This window comes from Ranitomeya variabilis, chromosome 7, assembly GCF_051348905.1.
Source record: "Ranitomeya variabilis isolate aRanVar5 chromosome 7, aRanVar5.hap1, whole genome shotgun sequence".
In the NCBI taxonomy this organism is placed as follows: Eukaryota; Metazoa; Chordata; class Amphibia; order Anura; family Dendrobatidae; genus Ranitomeya; species Ranitomeya variabilis.
In genome coordinates, this window is record NC_135238.1 from 159166247 (window position 1) to 159185291 (window position 19045).

Below are 19045 nucleotides of genomic sequence, written 5' to 3' on the forward strand. Positions count from 1 at the left end.
ATGGTAGGCCTTGTTACATTGGTCCCAGCTCTCTGCAGTTCATTCACTAGGTCCCCCCGCGTGGTTCTGGGATTTTTGCTCACCGTTCTTGTGATCATTCTGACCCCACGGGGTGGGATTTTGCGTGGAGCCCCAGATCGAGGGAGATTATCAGTGGTCTTGAATGTCTTCCATTTTCTAATTATTGCTCCCACTGTTGATTTCTTCACTCCAAGCTGGTTGGCTATTGCAGATTCAGTCTTCCCAGCCTGGTGCAGGGCTACAATTTTGTTTCTGGTGTCCTTTGACAGCTCTTTGGTCTTCACCATAGTGGAGTTTGGAGTCAGACTGTTTGAGGGTGTGCACAGGTGTCTTTTTATACTGATAACAAGTTTAAACAGGTGCCAATACTACAGGTAATGAGTGGAGGAAAGAGGAGACTCTTAAAGAAGAAGTTACAGGTCTGTGAGAGCCAGAAATCTTGATTGTTTGTTTCTGACCAAATACTTATTTTCCACCATAATATGCAAATAAAATGATAAAAAAACAGACAATATGATTTTCTGGATTTTTATTTCTCAGTTTGTCTCCCATAATTGAGGTCTAACTATGATGTAAATTACAGACGCCTCTCATCTTTTTAAGTGGTGGAACTTGCACTATTGCTGAATGACTAAATACTTTTTTGCCCCACTGTATATTTCTATGCAACCGCACACTGCGGTCCCCAGTGCCGGCGGCAGTGCCGGGTATTGAGGCAAAAGACTCGCGCGAGTTTCTCGCATTGGACTCGCAAGTGTGACCCTGGCCTAAATTGCATTATTTCTTTTATTGTGGGAGGGGTTGGGTAAAAAACAGCAATTCATCTTTTTTTTAGTTGCATTTCTTAATTATTGTGATACCAAATTTATAGTGTTTTTATGTTTTACTATTTAGTTTAATTTATGGCACCACATCCTAAGAGACATAACATTTCTATTTTAATAGCAATGGGTTAGAGACCGGTAGTTGCCATTGGTACCATTTGGTTGTACATACTACTTTTTGATCAAATTTTATTGGGGTTTTCAGATAATGGAGAGTTTTTTTGTTTTTTTTATACTTTGGGTCATAAGACATTTTCTGCATTTTTATTTGGGATTTATTAGTTTATTTCTAAAAAAAAAAAACTGGGTTGATATTTTTTAGTTCCTCTTTTGGACCTTATCATGTGAAGATTCTCCTCTGCCGACACCAGGAGTCACATGACCGCAAGTATACAATATGCATACTTATGGCCACATCCCAACTACCCATGTCATTCTCACTCAATACACTTATATTAAGTGAGGCTGCACATGACTAGTCGGCATGTGACAACATGTATGCAAATCATATATATTTAAGGTCATGCACTCACTGCTCCCAGCGCCAGAGAATCCTCACAACGAGCAGTGCACACAATATGAGGATTCACAAGCATGCAGTCACACAGACTGCATAAACTAAGGATGGACAACCTCTAATGCAACAGGTATATAATTATTATATATCTTGGGCATTAATTAGGTCACTTGGTGCAATGTAAGCTCACTAGTGCCAATAGTCTGACGGTAGGGAAGCCCTCCCTGTGTCTAACCACTTAGATCATGCGGTCACTATTCCCGGCAGTGTCTAAAGGGTTCAAGTGCCTGGCCTTGAATTATCTCTAGTCCTAAAGGATACAACAGGATGTGCCTTGTTAGCTACAGGTGGCACCTGCTGATGATGCCAGTAGCAGAACAATGCTTTGTGATTACGCTGGTGAACATTAACAACCCAACACCCATAATGTAATTTGGTGGGAGTAGATTGAAGATATTTTCTGCGAAAAAAAAAATATTTTTTTTTTACAGAAACCACACCATTCTTATCTACAGGCTTTGGTATAGCGTCCCCATTCAGGCTTTTAAAAATATGATGTATCTAACTGTCGTGTGATCAAAAGTGATTGAATGATGCAATGTAAAGTGCTTAAATGCTTGCGTGAAGAGAATTTGCAATCACAACAGGATCTGTATGGAGGTTATGTTTATCACAAAAGAAAACACATGAACTTTATCTTATGCCCAGTGAGGTGCAGTCTAAATAAATCTCTCATTTCAGTTTAATAGCACTTAATGCAAAATACGGGTTTGTCAAGGATTCCTGTTCATAGATATGTCTAATTGAAAAATAGACACACATTAAAAAAAACAAGTTCATCAAGTGTATGACATTTCTCTGTAACTCTTGACGAAAAGAGTTCACAGCCTTCTACAGAAAATGATAAATTACAGATTTAGACGGAATATCAGAATGTGACTATCATTCAAGTACATGTCTACAGATGCACAAACCAGATTTTTCCACTACTTGCATTTCTTAACAAATGATCTTTGCTGATCCAGTGATACAAGAACATTCTAAGATTATCTGGCGCAGTACAGGTTAAAGCCTTCCATATCTGGCTAGTGAGATTCTCCCCTTATTGCTGGTATTCTTCATGTGCTTTAGTTGAGACAAATCTTCACGAGCAATAAGGCCTCTTGCAGTGTAGGCCAGAGGCCATACTTACACAAAGGTAGAGAGGTGAGAAGTAGATCCCTAGTGGGAAGTTTATGAGATAGGAGGCAGGTAAAGCCTCAGAAGCAATTGTAGAATGTCTCTAAGGTGCAGCAGAATTTTCGGTAGATAAGGCTCTAATCTTGCCATCCTACAGCTTACACATCACATTCATTTGCAGGGGTTTTCAATTCTTTATTACGGCAAGTACTTTATTATTAAATGACTATCAGCATCAAATGTATTTGTAATTTTATTTGTATTCGATTATTAATTTGACATTTTGTATGGGAATTGTTGAAGTGATGGATCAAAGATTCAGTTAGATGGCTCAATCTAATCATAGGGTTGCATGTGGAGTTGGGATATCTGGGGAGTTTGCATAGGCATTACCACTATGTAAAAGTGGTGTTTTGGGTCACCAATCATAGAAAATGTGATAATGGTAGGTACCATCCATTTAGCTCATGGCAAGAGCTATAGAATCTCATTGATGGACAAGAATATCTCTGTTGTGCACCTGTCCCGGATCCGTGCTTTACGTCCCTCAATCCAGTCCACTAAACACTGTGGTGTCCCACATTGGGCCTCACAGACAGCCTGGCATGCTCCCATTTGATCATCTACCTGGGCATATATATGTAAGGATCACCAAGACTCACATCTGCGTCTTGCTATTAAGACTTCGGTGTTCCTAGACTCTGGCTTGTTCTATACACCTTGACCTGCTCAACTGGTGCTTGCAGTCTCCTTGATGTCTTCCACCTGACTATGGTCTCCTGGACATCTCCCACCTACCTGTATGCAGTCTCCTGCCTACATGCCTGTGGTCTCCTGGACATCTCCCGCCTGCTTGCAGTCTCCTAAACGTCTCCCACTTGCCTGTCTGTGGTCTCCTGGACATCATCCGCCTGCTTGCCTGTGGTCTTCTGGACGTCTCTCGCATGTGGTCTACTGGATGTCTTCCACTTGCCTGCCTGTGGTCTCCTTGATGTCTCCTGCTTGCCTGCAGTTTCCAGCATTCCACCTGTCTACCTGTGGTTTATAATCCTTCAGCTGTCCATGTTCCACGTGCTCCACCTATCTGCGGAACCAATAACTGTGTGCCCACTCAGATCTTGGGCTTAGAGGATCCACCTCACCTAGTGCGTCTAACACTCTACTATTTCAAAAGGGATTTCCCCTTTACTATTCAAAATAGACAATATGATAGCTGAAGAGTGTATTATTAGGACTTAAGAGCCTCCTACTGTAAAACAAGTTCTATCACTCAGCCTGTGACCTAATACTTTTATATGATTGCAGTGTCATGTTGTTGTTTTTTTAATTTACAGTAGAGTGTTACATTATTTCATAAAAACAATTTACAATAAAGATAATGCATTTTTGCAAGTCAATGTAAAATGTAGAAATGATGCAGGGGAAATATACGGTAGTTGATTAGTTGCCGAAATACTTCTCGGTCGGTATTGGACATGATTGTGTAGACTAGTGTTTCTTACCTGCACAGGTTCAGGGGTCAGCTGTACTACATGCTGGAGGCGCTCACTATGATGATGTCTGGACTCTTCTTCGTAAACAGCATCTCTTTCATGCTGAGGGAGCCCAAGGAAACGACGAATGGTGCACAGATTCTCCCACAACGTACGGTTTTCAGGGCTTGGATTTTCTTTCCAGCGGAGAAGTTCACAAAGCCATCCCTGTAGCAAAAGATGAAATAAAACAAGATTATAAGTTTCGTAGGTTTGGGCACTTCTGTACATCATATAGACTTATGAATAGACTTGTTTAATACAGACTGTCCCATGACAACCATTTTTTTTAACTTGTATAATTGGCTCCAAGTGCCTATTCTTGGCAGGAGCACTGAACCAGCCTGCACAATCCCTTAACGTAGACTTCAATGGGGTCTTCAGAAATAGCCAAACAAGGTGAAAGAGCATGTTATTTCACAACTTTTGGACTCATGGCAATCAGATAATCTCTAAGTTGCTGATTGAAAACGTTTTAAAATAAACCTGACCATTTTCTGTAGAGTTGTCAGGAGTCATGCAATAGTATGTCCTATAACTGTCTTATGGAATAAACATAAGGTCAGGATCACACAAGTGTATAACACGACTGAGTGCTATCGGTGCTTTATTGGATAGCACTCAGCCCAATGTTATACTATGGGACAGTTCTGATGAGCGACTATTTTGTTATGCCAACTCAGCATGAGAAAACAATCACAGCTTGCTGCGATTGGCAGTGACTCAGCTCACAGGCACCCATATAAGTCTATGGGTGCGTGTGAAACATTGGACTGTACTCTGATGCAATCCTGGTGCAGTCTGAGATATGACTAGTCAGGCAATGGAGAAATTACTTTCTCCATCTCTTCCACACCTGTGCTGCGATTCTCTGATGCGAGAGGATCAGAGCACTGACATTCGGCTCACGCTCGCAGCAGAGTTTGAGCTGAGTGTCATTAACATATCCAGCCTAATAATAATGATTCCAGCCTAATAATAATGATGGTCTAAGAATAATGTAGACCTGTATGAATACCTTCTGATTATGTTTTCTGACGTGCTGTAATCCATCATGTCTGACTATCGTTTTTACACAATTTTTCCTATCTCAAGCTTATATTTGATTCATACATTTTTTACACCTGATTTCTTCACCTCTATTTCTCAACTAAAAATGCCAGAAATTAGATCTTGCAGATGTGTAGTTGAAGTTTCTGGAATATTATGCAAATTTTGTTATATATTTTGTGAATGTGAATGAACAAAATATAAATCTAAATCAAATCAATATTTGGTGTGATTACCCTTTTGCCTTCAAAACAGCATCAAAGTATAATTTGTTCTAGGTACACTTGCTCACAGCTTCTGAATAAACTCAAGAGGGGGATTTTTCCAAACATCTTGGAGAACTAACCACAGATCTCTTTTGGATGTAGATTTGTTGAAATTCCTCTTGTCCCTTCATGTAATCTCACTTCTATTCTTGGGAAATGCAACACTTCAAAACTCACTCCAATTTGGTTGCACAGTAACTATTGATGTGGTACTGTCAGTAACCAGACATCTGCCATTATTAATTCTTCATACTTCCAAATAAGGAATGTTGCAAGAATTAAGCACTTCAGTCCTCCAGAAAATCTATCAGCACTGAAACAAACCTTTATAACCCAATGGCTGGACCCTGTATGCATCCCTGAGAAAGCAATACAATGTTTTCAGTTAGTCCAAAATGCAGGAGCTCGATATGCTCCTATCTCACTAATTCTTTGCTTACTACAGTTAAAATGGAAAATATAACTTTTACATTTTGCTTGCTGATCTTTAAAGCCATAAACAATTTGGGCCCAGCTACCTGAAAAATCTACTACAGATCGTTAAGTTCCTGCACACATTAGATGATTCTTGTTTGGTCGGATCGTTTAGCCGTATGTGAAAGCCGCCCACAGATATCTCTGCCTCTGGCTTATCTTCGGGAGAGCAAGGTAGTCCAAAACCAGACATTCCCGAATGACATCTACCTCGACAATCAGTTGGACGGCGCTCCCATACACATTAGAGTGACGTCCAAACCTGTCGATATTGGCAAGACATTACTCTAATGTGTATGAGGGGCTTTACTCCTTGCTATCCTCCCAGATCAGTAGTCACTAATAAACTATTCAAACCCAGGGTCCCCTATAAAACGTTTTGACCCAGAGCTATCTTCAGTCAAGAAGACGCCACTTTCTGGACCCATCAGAGAGATATCATCCTTGAAAACATTTTCACAACTTTTCAGTTTGTCAGTTGAGGGCAAATAACAAAACTAGCTTCTATACAGGACAACAGAGCAAATTGATCAGTTTCCTCTTAGAATTCATTGCGAGAAAAGCACATTGCTCTTGCTGTTTGGTTTTTGGATCCTCTCAGGAATCACAGCCCAGGTTTAACTGCACCCTCTGCATTTACTAAACCTTGGGCCTCATTCACAGGTCAGTTTTTCTCATACAAGTACTATACATGCTTTTCACTGATAGAATTCATAGCCGTAATAGTGAATGGGGCCGTTCCAATGTCCTTGATTTTTCACTGAATGACTGTTCCACGCAATATTGTGGAGACATGACCGAATTTGATCCAAGGGTCAGATCAAAACCGGCAATGCAATCTATGGATCTGTGAAAAAACTGGTCATCACTCAGACACCATGTGATTTTCATGGATTGTTAGATAGGTAAATAGGGGAAAGTGGAGAAACTGTTTTTCAACATACGAACAAAACTGATAAAAATCGGACCAAACTGTAATGAAACTCTGATGAAACTCAGTCCATTTTTCTTGTATGTGAAAAAAACTGTTGTGTGGATGAAATGAGTCCTTAGCATGTTAGAAAGTTACAGCATGACATGACATGAGTGGAGGTTTTCTTCCAATTTGCACTTAGCATATATCGCTATGATCGGTCATTTGCGGTCAGATCATAGAAGATATCCTGGTGCCGCAAACAACAGAAGACAAGCTGTTTTTGATTTATGCTGACTTTTTCAACACTTAAAAGTTGTTTTAAGGCAAAGTTATGAAAATAGTGATACATTCCTGCACTGATACTGCATTCCTGTTTAACGATTCCAATTTTCTGCTTCCAAAAACGAACCTTAAGACAAGATATTACATGCCCGAACGCTCTTCTTGTAAGACTTGATGAACTTGGCCCCCAATCCCACTAATGTGAGCTGGCCATATACAAACAGAAATATATTTTTTTACCAGGAATGGAATTATCCTTCAGTAAAAAATGTTAATAAAATAAAGCTCTGCTATTTCTTCCAATGAGGTTTTCGGATTTCTTTCTTAAACTTCCGGATCACAGAAATATCATTATTCGGCTGATTTTTTTTTTTTTTACCCATTTAAATGATTTTCCGATTTATTTCATCTGATCGTTTTAACCATTTACACAATATCAATCTCAACCAGATATTTTCATCGAATCGTAGGAAAAACCGATATGGATAAATCCAGCCAACGGCACCCTACAAACAATCTGTCAATAAGAACCTCAAAGTGACTTCGAGTCTTACAGATTTAACAATTAACTCTTTAACCTCTAATGCCCTCATTTCCTCCCATCCTCCACTACACATCGCTCCCCAAACATAAATAAATAGGGGGGAAAAGGCAAGATTTGATTATCTTCGCTGTATCGGCCAAGGCAGAAACACCAGCTGTTCTTATTGTGCCTCGTCTTCCTCACGGCTCCGATGTTAATAGCCTGATCATTCCATTTTCTCCTTCAACTGGCGGCTGCACAGCACAGAGCAGAGACAGAGAGGGCTCCTGCCCATCTGTAGCAGCTGTAGGCAGTGAGCTGTGAAGGCACTGGGGATTTATCGGGTAATCTGTAACACAAGACTGCCTTGTTTTTACAAGAGAAAGGCCACATTTGCACAGATCTGCTCTATTCTGGGTGAGGGAGAGGATGAAAGATTTTTTTTTGGAAGTGAACACATTTACGCTGTCCTCCTACTACACTAGTTGTCACTGATCTATGCAACTTTTAACTTTGTGGTGCTGACAGCATTATGAATGCATGTGGATAGGATTGTCAGCTGAGAAATAACATACACTTACTGCTGTGAAAATGTTGTCCACCCTCGGACACTTTCTAATAAAACTGGACAGTAGTTTCTACACAACCCAAAGTATAGTGCCAAAACAATTCTAATATGACCCATTGTATTATTTGGACTTATTTTGGTAATATATCACATGGGAAATAATGAAGCTAATTAATTTTATTTCTATTTTTACCCATTTATATAGCGTCATTATTTTCACAACGCTTTACAAACATCATCATTCCATATCAGTATGTCTTTTGGAATGTGAAAGGAAACCGTAGAACCCGGAGGAAACCCACACAAACACGGGGAGAATATACAAACTCCTTGCAGATGTTGTCTTTGGTGGGATTTGATCCCAGGACATAGCAATGCTCTAGTGCTAACCACTGAGCCACCGTGCTGCCCACATCTGATCATTTGCTGTTACACACAAGTGGCCTAACATGTCCATAAGCTCTGAGTACCACTTTTTGATAGAAATAAAGATATATACTGTCTGCACTTTAATTTAAAACATATGTGAAGCTAAAGAATTACTTTTTGTGCCATCTGTGCCACTTTTTGATTAAGTTATTGACCTTATTTATGGGAAAAGTCATTTTTTTGTGTATAGTCTTCAAGAAAAACAATTATATTAAAACATAGGAAAAAAGGCTTATTTGTCAACACATCATTCCCTACATTTATTATGTTACAAAAAGTCTGGGGGCAACACAGTGACTTGTGTCACAGCAGCAATTGTCAGGCTGTCGCTCACCTATTTTACATCTGCGATTTACAGCTTTGCTATGTAAAAAACAGGCCAAATTACTGATAAGTCGCACATGACTTACACTGAAGTAGGGCAGCAGGGTGGATCAGTGGGTAGCGCTGTAACCTTTCAGCGTTGGTTCAAATCCCACCAAAGACAACATCTGCAAGGAGTTTGTATGTTCCCCTAGTGTGGGTTTCCTCTGGGTTCTCCGGTTTCCTCCCACACTCCAAAGACATACTGATAGGGAATCTAGATTATGAGCCACAATGGAGACAGTGAGGATGATGCCTATAAAGCGTTGTGGCATTAAAGCAAATCCGTCAGTAGGATCAACCCACCTAAGCCGTCTATATAGGCATGTAGGTCATAGAAAGCTGAATAAAATGATATCTGCAATCTGATGTCTTATTCCAGAGAAATCCAATTTTTTCTCACAATGTAAATGGAATGTTAAGATCTATGGGCCGTACACTGATCTCTCTGAGAATCTGCATTCAAAGATTATTTTAAATGAAAGGGAGCATTACTAATGTGAGACATGTAATGACTGACAGCCTGCTCTCCTGATCTACATGTATCACACTGGTTATTGCCCTTTTTATTTATAATAATCTCCGGAGGCAGATTCTCCGGGAGATCAGTGTCAAGAAAATAGATCTTAACAGTTTCTTTACATATTTAAAAAGATGTGGAAATCTCTGGAATAATACACCAGATCGCAGATATTAATGTATCATTTTATTCCACTTTCTATGACCCACATGCTCATATATACGGCTTAGGAGGGTTGATGCTATTGACAGATTCCCTTTAGTTGAACACTAAAATGAATAAAAGAAATAAGTCTATGAAACATTTGCGACTCTGTCACATTTACACTAGGTTTCAAAGCTATATAAAAAATAATTAGGAACAACGTGACACCACAATCTCAATGTTGCTTGATACATGTAGCCCTTACTTAAATTATCCTTCACTGATTCACAAAGTCTAATAAAGCTTGCGGGGTCTGTCATTACTATCTTTATTGTCAGTGTTCATGGTCTCCTACTCATACTGTACAGAATGCAATAATAGTATTAAAAAATACACTATTTCCAATGGTTGAAGATCTACAAATTCCAGCCTTCACCAAATGCTTGTTTTTGACAGCAGATATTTTCTACATAACTTATGTTTAGGAGAATAATGAAAGAACCAAAGTAGATTATTAAGGCACATTGAAAGCATATCTTAAATTCTAGAACAGAATATTTGCAACAAAAGTGACTTTCCAGAGAAATTGTATTACTCAGATTTCCTCGATAAGTCTGTCTTGTGTACTTCTCCCCCCTGCATGAATTCACCACAGCAAGTACCAAAAAAATCTGCTCAGTTGCAGCCATATTGCTCAGTGTGTACCCAGCTGCCGAAATAATTAGCTTATGAATGTATCAGCTGCTTGTGTGATTTTTATAAATAATAACCAACCTGCAGAGCAGAAACACTTTCATGAGCTAATATTAGCAATAATTTGCACGGTAATTGGAAGAGTTATAAATCTGCCATATGGATGAATAGATGGATCCTCGGATTAGAAGAAAGTGTCAGGCAAATATTTATTAGAAATAAAAATAAGAGCATAAACACATATAATCAGGATAATCTATCTCTCATATATGTGACTTATATAACTATAAAAGAAGTAATCGCAGAGCTATGTGGGTTACGGTTATTCCATTCCCAAGGTATACTATGTTTTTGCATGTAGCCTTTCTATCTATTTATGTATCTATCTATCTATCTATCTATCTATCTATCTATCTATCTATCTATCTTTCTAAAAAAAAAAAAATAGAGCAGCACATTCAGCATATAAAGAATCTGGGTGCAAAAGAGCTTCCACAGGCATATACCAAACCTTGCATGTAGTAGTCCAAAAAAGGAAGCAGCACACCACTGTCTGTGAATTCATAGACAGTGGTGTGCTGCTTCCTTTTTTGGACTACTATCTATCTATCTATCTATCTATCTATCTATCTATCTATCTATCTATCCATCCATCTGTGCAAAATATAGAGGAACAGCACAAAAATTGTAAAAAATGAAGAGTGCAAGACCTCCCGAACAATATTCCCAATTCTAAAGATAGGTACCGTATTTTCTGGTGTATAAGATGACTGGACGTATAAGACGACCCCCAACTTTTCCATATAAAATATGGAGTTTCGGATATACTCGCCGTATAAGACGGGGTTCATCTTATACGCCCAGTCATCTTATATGGCGTGTGCGTTGCATATGGTTCCCAGGGTCTGGAGGAGAGGAGACTTTCCTTCAGGCCCTGGGATCCATATTCATCTAAAAAAAAAGAATAAAAAAAAAAAAATGGAATATACTTACCCTCCGACGGCCCGTGGCTCTCAGCGGTGCAAGCGGCGGCCACCATTCCTAAGGATGCATTGAGTGAAGGACCTTCGATGACGTCGCGGTCGCGTGACCGGTCACATGACCGTGACATCATTGAAGGTCCTTTGCTCAATGCATCCTTAGGAACGGAGGCCGCCGCTTGCACCGCTGAGAGCCGCGGGCCGTCGGAGGGTAAGTATATCCCTTATTTTTTATTTTTATTCTTTTTTTTACATAAATATGGATCCCAGGGCCTGAAGGAGAGTCTCCTCTCCTCCAGATCCTGGGAAACATATAGGACCGCTCCCTGCACACGCTGTACCCGGCGTATAAGACGACCCCTGACTTTTGAGATGATTTTCAGGGGTTAAAAAGTCATCTTATACGCCGGAAAATACGGTAAGTAATAAAAAGAGACAGAACTCGAAAAATACAAAGCAAGAAAGCTTGAGAAAGGTTCAGCTGTCACATGGGCTAAATAAAAGTCCACTTTTTCTTTAAAAATTTTAGAGTGCTGCCTCTTTTTGTCTATCTATCTATCTATCTATATTTCTATCTATATCTGTCTATCTATCTACAAAGCCAAAATAATAATGTACGCCCCATTTTACACATTGCAAACTATTGCATTAGCCATATAAGGCACAGCCTTCGGGAACAGCTGGGTGGGCTTCCCCATAATGCCTTTCAGTTATCACATCACATGGTATAGCACAGCCAATCAGCAGGGGCAATCCTAGTCTGTGTAAAAGCAGAGGCAGGGAAAGCAGCAGCCATTCTATGGTGAATCTGAATAGAAGGATGTCAAAGCTCAGAGCTTAGCCATACAGAAAGTGAAAGAAAAGGATAAACCTTTGACAAAAATGTACAGACTGCATGTGTTACAGAACAGTTACTATATATTCACCCATAGCCATATATGTGGAGGTCACTTTGACATTACTAAGCTTGAAATGACTTTGGAGCAACAGTATGAAATAAGTTGGAAAAACTCCTAGGAGACCTCAGAGTGTCATTCACATCTTTTCAGGGCAATTGGAGTATGTCCATTTCGCTGTCAATTAATTGTTTTGGGAAAAATTTAGTGAAGTTGGCAAATTCGAATTTCAAAAGATTAGGGCATCTCTAACACCTACTGTCTTTTTATCAATTAACGATTCATCTATCTCATACTATCTATGAATTCAGTAACAATACAAATAACTACAGCTGTATCAGGTCCACATTACATAAAGCTAATCATACAGTCTTTGTGGCAGTTTTATGAGAAATGGATACAAAAGGAAATACAAGTATAAAGGAAAGGCCGATATGTCTGCTCTCTTTTACATCTACTCATGTGTTTAATATTGGTTCAGGGTTATAGTTAAACCCAGTTCCTGAAGCCTGACGGCGTGCAAAAGGTCTCTGGCCCATATGAGAAACTAATGCTATTAGAAAACCTTGTAGTTAGGGGCAATGTTTGAGACTTTCATTGGGGTACACAAGCTACAAATTACATCACTGTATCTATTACGGACTTTGGTGCTTAAAACTTCCACAAAAAAGTGTCATTTGTAATTCCCATACTAGAGTCACCCAATAAATCTTACAAATTGTCTCTACAGAGAGGAAGAGGACTAGAACTCTAGTGCCACCTATTGGAAGCAGCAATCCTAACAGTCAATGTCGACCCTTTAACGAGCCTTGTCACATGACTTAGGATAAGAGCCAAACCAGATGTCAATTTGCATACACTGTGTTTTGGGGTACTGCCCCTCGTCAGTGCAAAGTGGAGATCTGGTTTGGCTGAGTGAGAGGTGTCTGACCGGGATCCAAGAAGTATAATTTCTCCTTGCGGAGAGTGACATCTTAAGCATGTCACTTAACAGGCTCTTATCTTAAGTCATGTGACAAGGCTCGTTAAAGGGGCGACATTGACTGTTAGGATTGCTACTTCCAATAGGTAGCACTAGAGTTCTATTCCTCTTCCTCTCTGAAGAGACAATTTGCATATTTCCCAGAGGAGCATTGCGGCTTTAAGTCTCCTCATCTCGACATGCTTAACATGTCACTCTCCGCAAGGAGAAATTATACTTCTTGGATCCCAATAAATCTTAAAAATTTATTTTAGATTAAGCTGTCGGGATTAAGTGCTTTACTTAAAGAGGAACTCCATTGGAAGCATAAAACATACATTGGCACTATATCTAAGCCTGCATTAAGAATGAATATCTCTTATTATAGTGCAACTTTCATCCTAATGAATTTTTGTAAGGATTTAGCCACACATTGCACTCAAGGTTTATCTATGATTTAGAAATTGCTGCAAACGTGTATGTAAACCCTTAATAAGCTGTCACTTAAGCTGGTGACACATAATAGTTGGAGATCTTGAGGAGATATTAGTAACTACATCACCCAATATCCACTGGTGGTATGTACGGTAGTGAACAATAGCGTAACTAGAGTCTGGTGGGCCTCTGTGCAAACTTTGGACCTGGTCCCTCCGCATGTTCGCTAGATGTATGGGCCCTTGTAGCATTCCAAATCCTGTGAAGACATACAGGTTTGTATATAACAATGTTCCTCTTCCTGTAATAATGTCCCCCATCCTGTGCCCGTTTTCTGTAATAATGTCTGCCTGCGCCCCTTCCTGCAATAATGTCCTCAATCCTGGCCCCTTCCTGTGAAAATGTCCCCCATCCTGGGTCCACTCCAGATATAATGTTATCTATCTTGAGCCTTTTCCTGGTATAATGCCCCTCATCCATGGCCCTTCCTGGTATAATGCCCCTGGTACTGACATGAAGTGTATATTGTAGTTCATCTATTAGCAGCGTTATCGGCATACAAGGTCAGACTGGGCCAAAGCATTGGCTTGTTTGTTCAAATATTTGAGTGTATTGCAAAGAGACAAACAATCCGCACTGCTGCACTGCCAAATCAACCAACCCAACTATGGGGTCACTGATGCTGCAGGCTCACATGCCAGGACTGAAAGTCCATATGTAAAGAAAGAGTGGGATGGCCCTCACCGTCCTGTAAAATCCGTAGATTATTGAGACATTAAAAAAATCTTCAGCAGGGGAGCAATGTGTGGGATACAAGGACGATGGCCGTTTTGCGCGGCTGTGCTTCTACAGGTCTTAATCAAATATTTGAGTATTGATATTGGATTGTTGTTATGCACTTTGTATGAAGTATTTGTCAGGACTCTGAACATTTTTTATTACCTTTTTGTGCATTACTGCCCTTTTCAAAGATGGCGTCTTTGGTCTCATGTGCACTGTGTCTTCCTGCTATAAAACTCCACCCCAGCCTTCAGTCTGTGCTAGAGTATTCTGCCTTGCATCCAGCTCCTGACCTCTGGTGACTCCCTGGCTATATACCTGCTCCTGTGACCTGTGTGGTGATCCTGCTACTCTGCTCTGAGTTCCTGCTGCATACACCAGTTCCAGTAATTCTCCTTCATCTGCTGCTCGTGTTTACTTCCATCTGCATTTGCTGGACATGTAAGCTGTTTCTGCTCTGCAAGAACCTGAGACTATTACCCAGACCTCCCTGGTTGAGCTAGATATTATTTGAACTGCCTTATAAGCATATCTATCTGTGTTTTGGACTAAGCAAGGACTTATTCATGTCAAGTATCCTCAAGAATAATTGTGCTTCATAGACTTTCTGCGTGATTGCATTTTCCTCTGAAGTTTCCTATAGACTGCTGAGCTGCATTTGATATTTGCACCAAGTGTTGTGGACTTGAGTTTCTCTCTGCACCTGTTTGAATCACCGTGTGATAATATAGACTTTACCACTTATAAAACTGTGTCCTGTAGTTGTCTTGTTCCACGCAAAGAGTCTCCTGAGTTATCCCCTATAATTATTACAGTATTTGTGATCGCTTTTAGAAGTTCTAACCCAATAGATAACTGAATCATCAGATCATCAATTTTCTGAATGCTGTGGTTTTCTTACAGTTACACTATACAAGCTGATGAATACTTCAGCTGATCAGTGATCACCAAAAATGGCTCATGTATTTACACAAACATGACATTTATAGAGCCCTATTAAAAGACAGCTATGCTTATTTCTCTAGTTAACATTTTTGGGAATTTCAGTGATGCAAAATACATACAGTACTTTTACTTAAAGGGGTAATTTGGTCTTATGGTGAAAGTTTGAGGTCACTATATGTAACTGCAGACTTCTGAATCCTTACAGTGCACCAACCACATGCTGACAGGATTAAGTGGTGTCGCTTCCGAGACCAGGCAATCACATGGGATTTGCATACTTTTGGCCACATGCCAACTAGACATGCTTGGACTTACTCAATTCACTTGCATTGAGCAAGGCCAAACAACATCTAGTCGGCACGTGGCCGCATGTATGCAAATTGCAAACTTGCAGTTACAGGACTGCCTGGTTTCGGCAGAACACCTAGAATCCTGACAATCTGTGGTGCACACTGTAAGGATTCAAAAATCCGCAATCACATAGAGTGAATGCCGACTTTCAACCCAAGACCAGACAGGTCTTACACAGGCACAAAAGTCTGGATGGATTTTTACAAGGTCCCTCTTAAGGTACCACTACATATTAGATGAGGGTCAGTTAAATCTGCTGATTTTGTAGGGATAGGTTGACCAGCTGATATGTATGTATAGATAGCTGTCTGCCAAACGAATGTTCGGCCAACAGCTAATTCATCCATGGCCAGCTTTAGACTCTAAGCCTTATACCAACGTCTATAGTTGCTACACCTATTCCTATGCCATCGATGATACACTACGGTGACCCATGCTTTTTTTATCAAAATAGCGACACAGCTGGGTCAACAATATAGAAATAGATTTTTTACATCTACATCAGTCAGGAAACAAGCAAGAACAGCGATAAAGAAACAATCCATGGTGGGGATCCTCCATGTCTCTTATAAGCCATGTTCATGTGACATATGGGAAAAGGAAATTAATATATTGGGCTTAAGTGGAGTCACACCTGAAGTTTTATGACTTGTTAGTCTCTAAGTTGAATGCTTGTTTTGTTTTGGGTGAGGAACATTATCGTCACACAATTTGCTAAGGTTTGTCATCGGTTTTATGGTTAGAATCAGCGTGGTGCCGATATAACTGAGAAGTTCACCAACACAATGATAATATATTAACAAAATGCATAACATGCCCCATATTGTTCATTAGTCTCGCCCTCTTAAATATCAAAAGTCTCAGTTTTTCATGGAATTAGCATGCTTGAGAGCTATGCAGAAACCCATAAATCTCCATTCTGTGATCTTAACAAGTAGTCTTGCAAGTGACAGCAAGATAAGAGAATGAGGAACGTAAAATATGTCAAGTCAAACATATTTACTTTGCTAGTGTGGTATAAAATACGAGCAGAGTTTCAAGCTGACACTTTGGTATTTCTCACCTTCAGTAAGGACTAGCTGCCATAGTGAAATGTTTGTCTGAGTTTGTAAGAAAAAGGTGTGTATTCAAGGTCTTTCAATGTCAAGGTCAAAATACTTTTTTCTCAGCAGTTTTTGTGAATACCAGGTAGTCACAGTGCTGTTAGTTTAACAATAAATAGTGAGCTAGCATATTCCTGCATACCATTACATATATAATGACTCCATATATATAGGTATAGCAGCCTAATATTCTTCTGGTAAGTAACCATTATACGATGAATGGAGTTTAGAAAGTGGTGGGCATAGATAGCAGCGGGCCCCTCTATAAGAATAGTATGTGGATCTCAGCCGTTAATTAGATGAGGACAGGGTGCCAGGACTCACTGCTATTCCACATCACTGGTAAATCTAAATAATAGAATCATTTGTCCAGTCAATCTACTAAGCTGTAGGGAGCTCTGTAATTCTTTTTTTACAGAAAGCTTAATGTGGCCCCAATTGACTGTTGAGTCCTATGCAGATTCATAGCTTGCACATATGGTATATATGGAGAACAATGCAATGCTCCTTAAGTCCACTTATGGCCAGTACTAAAGGGGTTATCCAGGACTATTTATTTTTTTACTATGGACCTAAGAACTAATAGGCAGGTAGTTGCCAGCTACCTGCTTGTTGTCCCCGACACTGATCTCTGCCAGCACAAAGCAGTCAAAGACTGCTCCTGCCAGCGATTCAGCAGCTTCTGCTGACATCATGCCAAGAGAGCAGCTGCTGCTCTTCCACTCTGCTCTTTTGATGGGGCGTGAATGCTTATGTCCTGCTGATTAACAGCTGGCTCCCCGTTGCCTAAATGGAGAATGACAGCTGTAAGTAAGTATGACGTTGGCAGGCACACGCTGTCGACAGAGCAGCCTGGAAGAGGAAGAGCTGCTCTGCTGACGTGGAGCAGCTAAATCGCCGGTAGGAGCGGTCAGTGATCGCTCTGAGCCATTACGGGAAAGGGGGAAAGTAGTTCCCTCTGTTAGCAATTACCTGCTTATTAGTTTTTGGCCCATATTAAAAAAAAATTGTCCTGGACAATCTCTTTAACTGTTGTAAATCAATTTTCCTACCGTCATCCTGGTGACCTGAATATATAAGGAGCTGGAGCTCACTCTATTCAGTTGTATGAAGCTGTGCTGCAGTTTCCTGAGTACAGAATGGCTGGTGGGTTGCCACTGGGTGGGGGAATATTGTCATTCTTAAGAGTAGTTGGCTTTTAGAAGTAGGAAACTATACATAGCCTTGAGGCTACTACTACCACCTTATACATTATAATGTATACCTTTTGCCTTATTATACAATATCATATATAATAAAATACTGTATGTGGAGGATGATTATGATTTATTTTACACTAGCTGCCAAATGTAAAAGCTACATATATTTTTATTCTTGATCTATTGACAATTTAATCTAGTCTATTACGCTGCACAAAGGGTTAACTGTATTATGGTAGCCGCAACCTACTGCTTTCCATGGAAGCTGGTATATTATGTAGACATTTATAATACCAAGTATGTGACCCACAAGTCTTGCTAAAGCGACCCATAAAACCATCCATTACAGGCTGCACAACTTTGATATTCACACGAGGAGGAACAGAGAGAAAAAAGGGCACGTTTGCTAAACCAATTGTGCCGTTTTTCACATTCACTGCACGTTTTCCACATATGTCATTTATTACAGAGTGGAAAACCGTTAAATGCACAGTAGTTTTGCCAAGTAGCATTATGCATTTAGCAGTTTCAGTCATTTAACAGTTCCAACCCTCATTATATTTTGCCATGTGGTATATAGGGGGGTTTGTGTGTCTATTCATTTAGCAGCTTAAGTAGGTTCCTAGTGGTTTTCGCTACAATGCATTTCACAGCAAGGCTGGAGACTTAAACGGGCAATGTAACAACCAGCCAAAAAGGCTATTTATCCAATAAACTGGCATATCTTTCACTGATTTTGTAACAATTGATCAAACTCTTCCAGGATATAAAGTTTTTTTTCTGGCAGTTACATACTGATGACCTATGAGTTTGATAGGTCATCAGGATCAGATTAGTGGGTGTCCGACACACGGCACCTCCACTGCCCAGCTGTTATCTGCTCCAACATTGGCCGGATGTAAGCAATGTACAGGGTGGAACACCACAGCACTACACATGGTTTACTGGCCACTGTTAGGTACTGCAGTTTAGCTCTAATTTTCCCATCATGACTCTGTTTAAGGTTCAAGAAGTTCAATCTTTACTTTATACTATTACTTTCCTATTCCTGGCTTTAAAAATGGATCAAAAATGGTACCAGACAGCCTTATATA

General features: G+C 39.9%; 1 protein-coding gene across 3 annotated transcripts in view; it reads right to left on the bottom strand.

The window, feature by feature from the left end:
• Positions 1 to 19045, bottom strand: part of SATB2 (SATB homeobox 2) — a 238710-nt gene that overhangs the window by 42340 nt on the left and 177325 nt on the right. For all 3 annotated transcript variants that reach the window (XM_077272132.1, XM_077272134.1, XM_077272133.1), the window contains one exon: positions 4044 to 4241. In XM_077272132.1, coding sequence (XP_077128247.1) covers positions 4044 to 4241 — 198 coding nt within the window. The remainder of the gene's footprint in view (positions 1 to 4043; positions 4242 to 19045) is intronic.